This window comes from Martes martes, assembly GCF_963455335.1.
Source record: "Martes martes genome assembly, chromosome: 4".
Classification (NCBI taxonomy): Eukaryota; Metazoa; Chordata; class Mammalia; order Carnivora; family Mustelidae; genus Martes; species Martes martes.
In genome coordinates this window covers 85,335,631-85,342,742 of record NC_137891.1, presented here as the reverse complement: position 1 = coordinate 85,342,742, position 7,112 = coordinate 85,335,631, and the positions used below count along the sequence as shown (strand labels likewise).

Here is a 7,112-nt window from a genome sequence, read left to right as displayed (position 1 = left end):
GCCGCATTCGAGGGGCTAGACAAACTTAGGGTGCCCTACTCCTCTGCCATCTTACATAAATCAATTAATTTCAGTTTAGTCTGATTTGTTCAAATAAAAGTGAAAGAGAGACATCTTTTTAAAGTTCTTTTATAAAAATCAGAGTTAGAAGACTTTGATTCTAATTGCTATTTGGTATGGATTATTTTGGTGACAGACTCATCTGCAGAATTTGAAGACTGACTTAGATATTCTCTAGTGTGCATTTTGGTCTGATATTATGGAGAAGGAAAACTTGGATATGATTCTCCTACAGTGATATTCCTTCTAAAGGTAGAATCCTGTAGATGTTTCTACTACTCTTCATTCACCTGCCAACATCATGAACTGTATGCATTTTCTTTCCAGAGGCAGGGGGGATTTTCTTTATTGTTTTTCCTTTGACAAGATATTTCAGCATAAATATTTGCTTTCCGACTTTCATTGGAAAACAACTCCTAGTGTCTTTGGAAGAGGGATTTGTGGTTAGTAATTTCTGTTTACTAATCTTGGTTTGACTAGCCTAATAGCCACTTGGGTTTGGGTAATACTTATGTTGCTATTAATGATTGAGCTAAGCCTTCCTTCATCCTGAATGTGACTGGATGGGACAACGATTATGCTGCTTAAATTCTTACTTCATTGGACTCATAATTCCCTTTGCATGGTGTATAACTGCCTTTTGGTCATATAGTTTTCCAGTGATATAAGAAAAACATGTAATTTTGACCATGGGAAAATAAGTCTTCTGGGGTCTATGAGAAACAAGCATAAAAAAGACAAACTATGACATATGCTCAACTGTTTATTTTGAATCTTTATGTAATTCAGTTTTTTGATTTTAATAAATCCACATTAACATAGAACTCCATTAGAAAGATAGTAGAGGAAGATGCACTGAGCCCTGATATTAACATATTTGGTTTGGCTTCCAGAACCGTGATTTTGTATTTTTGGCAAAGAAAAATGTGAAAATCTACAAAGATCCTAAATTTAACCACTCAAAAGACAGTCCTTATTTGAACTCCAACTACCCAAAATATTGAGTTTTCTAAATTTAGTTCTAAATGACATTGATTTTGCCCGCTGACAATTTCCTTACCAAAGGTTTAAACCTACCCAAAGAAGAAATGAAACTATCACAAGAAGAAAGAAATACTGTAACCTATTTAAAGTAAAATAGTAAGAAAACTCTTTGCAGGTATAATGAGAAGTTTCAGGTTCCAAAGTTATGTCTTAGCTCAGGTTCCAACCCTTTTAATTATTTTTCTATTAGTTTCTCACTCAAAATAATAATAATTTTGTGACTGAATAACTCCCAACTTCTTTGAATTACCCCTTGAATGGCCTGATATTTCTGGGTTAATATTACTAACTGTTATATTGGATGACATGAATTCTCCAAACTCAACTATGTCTCTGGATTCCATATGGCTGGAATCAAGACTTCCACTACCATGCTGAGACTCTCCAAATCCTGACTCAGGTTGCCCATGATTTTCACTCTGTCCCTGAAGAGACACTGATTGTCTGGAGTTATTGACAGAGTGTTCATGACTAGATCCTTGTCTCCTTCTACTACCAGTGTCTGAGTGTCCATGGCCAGACTCAGACTGCCCATGACCGTTCCTCTGCCCCTGATGAGACTCAGAGCGTCTAGAGCTGTCTTGTACATGGCCATGTTGGGTTCCTGAGCCAGATCCAAACTGACTCTGCGAATCTTCGGTGTGCCCTTCGCTGTCACTGTCCTGACTGACACTGGACCCTCGGTTTCTCAGTGGCCTGAATTCAGATGACGATTGTCCATGCCCAGACTGTGATTGCCTAGAGCCATGTGCCCGAGTGGATGGTTGCTGGTGGCGGGATCCTGACTCAGAGTGTCCACCATCAGCTGCCTGACCCTCATGGGATCCTGCATGTCTAGAGCTGTCACGTGCCTGCTCATGGCGGGATCCTTGTCTCCCCCTGGTACTGGGTTGAGACTGTCCGTGGGCAGAGTCAAACTGTTCTTGGGAGGGTATCTGGTAGAAGTAAGACCCTGAGTGGTCAGGTCTGGCATGCGCACTGCCGTGTTGTCTCCTTTGACTGGACCTGGACCATTCCTGGACTGACCCTGACTGAATATCTGAGTCTTCTGATTGTCCTTCACTGTCACTGGCCTGACTGATACTGGATCCCTGCTGTCTGGTGTTACCAGATCCGGAAGAGATTTGTCCATGTCCAGTTTCCCAGTGTCTGGAGCTATCCCGTGACTGCTCATGGGGGTGCCGTTGTCTTTCCTTGGTGATGGATCCTGAGTCTCGGTGGGCAGAGTCAGGCTGCCCGTGGATGGTTGTCTGTCCTCGATGGGACCCTGAGTGTCTGGCTATGTCTCCTGACTGCTCACGGGGGTGCCCTTGTCTTTCCCTGCTGGTGGATCCTGAGTCTCGGTGGGCAGAGTCAGAGTGCCTGTGGATTGCAGTCTGTCCTTGATGGGTCCCTGAATGTCTGGCTCTGTCTCCTGACTGCTCGCGGTGGCGCCCTTGTCTTTCCCTGTTGATGGATCCTGAGTCTCTGTGGGCAGAGTCAGACTGCCTGTGGATTGCAGTCTGTCCTTGATGGGTCCCTGAGTGTCTGGCTACGTCCCCTGATTGCTCACGGTGGCGCCCTTGTCCTTCCCTGGTGATGGATCCTGAGTCTCTGTGGGCAGAGTCAGAGTGCCTGTGGATGGCTGTTTGTCCTGGATGGGACCCTGGGTGTCTGGATATATCTCCTGACTGCTCACGGTGGCGCCCTTGTCCTTCCCTGGTGATGGATCCTGAGTCTCTGTGGGCAGAGTCAGAGTGCCTGTGGATGGCTGTTTGTCCTGGATGGGACCCTGGGTGTCTGGATACATCTCCTGACTGCTCACGGTGGCGCCCTTGTCTTTCCCTGGTGATGGATCCTGAGTCTCTGTGGGCAGAGTCAGACTGCCTGTGGATGGCTGTCTGTCCTTGATGGGTTCCTGAGTGTCTGGCTATGTCTCCTGACTGCTCACGGGGGTGCCTTTGTCCTTCCCTGGTGATGGATCCTGAGTCTCTGTGGGCAGATTCAGACTGCCTTTGGATGGCTGTCTGTCCTTGATGGGACCCTGGGTGTCTGGATGTGTCCTCTGACTGCTCACGGGGGCGCCCTTGTCTTTCCCTGGTGGTGGACTCTGAGTCTCTGTGGGCAGAGTCTGACTGCCCATGGATGGCTGTCTTCTCTTGAGGGCTCCCTGAGTGTCTTGGTATGTGTTCTGATTGGTCTTGGCGGCGCCCTTGCCTTTCCCTGGTGGTGGATCCCGAGTCTTGGTGGGTTGAGTCTGACTGCCTATGGGTGCCTGTCTGCCGTTGATAGGAATCTGACTGTCTGGATCTGTTAGCTGACTGCCCATGGGTAGACCCATGTTGGTTTCTGGAGCTGGACCCAGAATTTTCATAGGTCATTGCGAATTCTCTACCTGAATCTTCTGAATGTCCTTCGCTGCTGCTGGCCAGACTCATGCTGGGTCCCCGATGTCTGCTTGCTCTGGATCCAGAGTACAGTTGTCCATGTTCAGTGCCTGAGTGTCTGGACCTGTCTGCAGACTGCTCACGCTGTGATTCTGGTCTTCCTCTTGTGCGTGATGTTGACTGTCCATGGTAGGGGTCACTGTGTCCCCGAGAGGATGGCTCTCCACCATGAGACCCTGATTGTCTAGAGGTATCTATAGAGTGTCCATGACTAGATCCTTGTCTCCTTCTACTACCAGTGTCTGAGTGCCCATGGCCAGACTCAGACTGCCCATGACCGTTCCTCTGCCCCTGATGAGACTCAGAGCGTCTAGAGCTGTCTTGTACATGGCCATGTTGGGTTCCTGAGCCAGATCCAAACTGACTCTGCGAATCTTCGGTGTGCCCTTCGCTGTCACTGTCCTGACTGACACTGGACCCTCGGTTTCTCAGTGGCCTGAATTCAGATGACGATTGTCCATGCCCAGACTGTGATTGCCTAGAGCCATGTGCCCGAGTGGATGGTTGCTGGTGGCGGGATCCTGACTCAGAGTGTCCACCATCAGCTGCCTGACCCTCATGGGATCCTGCATGTCTAGAGCTGTCACGTGCCTGCTCATGGCGGGATCCTTGTCTCCCCCTGGTACTGGGTTGAGACTGTCCGTGGGCAGAGTCAAACTGTTCTTGGGAGGGTATCTGGTAGAAGTAAGACCCTGAGTGGTCAGGTCTGGCATGCGCACTGCCGTGTTGTCTCCTTTGACTGGACCTGGACCATTCCTGGACTGACCCTGACTGAATATCTGAGTCTTCTGATTGTCCTTCACTGTCACTGGCCTGACTGATACTGGATCCCTGCTGTCTGGTGTTACCAGATCCGGAAGAGATTTGTCCATGTCCAGTTTCCCAGTGTCTGGAGCTATCCCGTGACTGCTCATGGGGGTGCCGTTGTCTTTCCTTGGTGATGGATCCTGAGTCTCGGTGGGCAGAGTCAGGCTGCCCGTGGATGGTTGTCTGTCCTCGATGGGACCCTGAGTGTCTGGCTATGTCTCCTGACTGCTCACGGGGGTGCCCTTGTCTTTCCCTGCTGGTGGATCCTGAGTCTCGGTGGGCAGAGTCAGAGTGCCTGTGGATTGCAGTCTGTCCTTGATGGGTCCCTGAATGTCTGGCTCTGTCTCCTGACTGCTCGCGGTGGCGCCCTTGTCTTTCCCTGTTGATGGATCCTGAGTCTCTGTGGGCAGAGTCAGACTGCCTGTGGATTGCAGTCTGTCCTTGATGGGTCCCTGAGTGTCTGGCTACGTCCCCTGATTGCTCACGGTGGCGCCCTTGTCCTTCCCTGGTGATGGATCCTGAGTCTCTGTGGGCAGAGTCAGAGTGCCTGTGGATGGCTGTTTGTCCTGGATGGGACCCTGGGTGTCTGGATATATCTCCTGACTGCTCACGGTGGCGCCCTTGTCTTTCCCTGGTGATGGATCCTGAGTCTCTGTGGGCAGAGTCAGACTGCCTTTGGATGGCTGTTTGTCCTTGATGGGACCCTGGGTGTCTGGATGTGTCCTCTGACTGCTCACGGGGGCGCCCTTGTCTTTCCCTGGTGGTGGACTCTGAGTCTCTGTGGGCAGAGTCTGACTGCCCATGGATGGCTGTCTTCTCTTGAGGGCTCCCTGAGTGTCTTGGTATGTGTTCTGATTGGTCTTGGCGGCGCCCTTGCCTTTCCCTGGTGGTGGATCCCGAGTCTTGGTGGGTTGAGTCTGACTGCCTATGGGTGCCTGTCTGCCGTTGATAGGAATCTGACTGTCTGGATCTGTTAGCTGACTGCCCATGGGTAGACCCATGTTGGTTTCTGGAGCTGGACCCAGAATTTTCATAGGTCATTGCGAATTCTCTACCTGAATCTTCTGAATGTCCTTCGCTGCTGCTGGCCAGACTCATGCTGGGTCCCCGATGTCTGCTTGCTCTGGATCCAGAGTACAGTTGTCCATGTTCAGTGCCTGAGTGTCTGGACCTGTCTGCAGACTGCTCACGCTGTGATTCTGGTCTTCCTCTTGTGCGTGATGTTGACTGTCCATGGTAGGGGTCACTGTGTCCCCGAGAGGATGGCTCTCCACCATGAGACCCTGATTGTCTAGAGGTATCTATAGAGTGTCCATGACTAGATCCTTGTCTCCTTCTACTACCAGTGTCTGAGTGTCCATGGCCAGACTCAGACTGCCCATGACCGTTCCTCTGCCCCTGATGAGACTCAGAGCGTCTAGAGCTGTCTTGTACATGGCCATGTTGGGTTCCTGAGCCAGATCCAAACTGACTCTGCGAATCTTCGGTGTGCCCTTCGCTGTCACTGTCCTGACTGACACTGGACCCTCGGTTTCTCAGTGGCCTGAATTCAGATGACGATTGTCCATGCCCAGACTGTGATTGCCTAGAGCCATGTGCCCGAGTGGATGGTTGCTGGTGGCGGGATCCTGACTCAGAGTGTCCACCATCAGCTGCCTGACCCTCGTGGGATCCTGCATGTCTAGAGCTGTCACGTGCCTGCTCATGGCGGGATCCTTGTCTCCCCCTGGTACTGGGTTGAGACTGTCCGTGGGCAGAGTCAAACTGTTCTTGGGAGGGTATCTGGTAGAAGTAAGACCCTGAGTGGTCAGGTCTGGCATGCGCACTGCCGTGTTGTCTCCTTTGACTGGACCTGGACCATTCCTGGACTGACCCTGACTGAATATCTGAGTCTTCTGATTGTCCTTCACTGTCACTGGCCTGACTGATACTGGATCCCTGCTGTCTGGTGTTACCAGATCCGGAAGAGATTTGTCCATGTCCAGTTTCCCAGTGTCTGGAGCTATCCCGTGACTGCTCATGGGGGTGCCGTTGTCTTTCCTTGGTGATGGATCCTGAGTCTCGGTGGGCAGAGTCAGGCTGCCCGTGGATGGTTGTCTGTCCTCGATGGGACCCTGAGTGTCTGGCTATGTCTCCTGACTGCTCACGGGGGTGCCCTTGTCTTTCCCTGCTGGTGGATCCTGAGTCTCGGTGGGCAGAGTCAGAGTGCCTGTGGATTGCAGTCTGTCCTTGATGGGTCCCTGAATGTCTGGCTCTGTCTCCTGACTGCTCGCGGTGGCGCCCTTGTCTTTCCCTGTTGATGGATCCTGAGTCTCTGTGGGCAGAGTCAGACTGCCTGTGGATTGCAGTCTGTCCTTGATGGGTCCCTGAGTGTCTGGCTACGTCCCCTGATTGCTCACGGTGGCGCCCTTGTCCTTCCCTGGTGATGGATCCTGAGTCTCTGTGGGCAGAGTCAGAGTGCCTGTGGATGGCTGTTTGTCCTGGATGGGACCCTGGGTGTCTGGATATATCTCCTGACTGCTCATGGTGGCGCCCTTGTCCTTCCCTGGTGATGGATCCTGAGTCTCTGTGGGCAGAGTCAGAGTGCCTGTGGATGGCTGTTTGTCCTGGATGGGACCCTGGGTGTCTGGATATATCTCCTGACTGCTCACGGTGGCGCCCTTGTCCTTCCCTGGTGATGGATCCTGAGTCTCTGTGGGCAGAGTCAGACTGCCTGTGGATTGCAGTCTGTCCTTGATGGGTCCCTGAGTGTCTGGCTACGTCCCCTGATTGCTC

General features: G+C 51.3%; 1 protein-coding gene across 1 annotated transcript; it reads right to left on the bottom strand.

The window, feature by feature from the left end:
* Positions 1–812: 812 nt before the first annotated feature.
* Positions 813–5,338, bottom strand: LOC308341626 (uncharacterized protein; the record flags this gene model as incomplete). The annotated part of the gene is made up of 2 exons (XM_080801654.1): positions 813–4,737; positions 4,806–5,338. 2 exons carry the CDS (start codon positions 5,336–5,338, stop codon positions 1,299–1,301), a joined length of 3,972 nt encoding a protein of 1,323 aa, XP_080657780.1. The 3' UTR covers positions 813–1,298.
* Between the last annotated feature and the right edge of the window lie 1,774 nt (positions 5,339–7,112).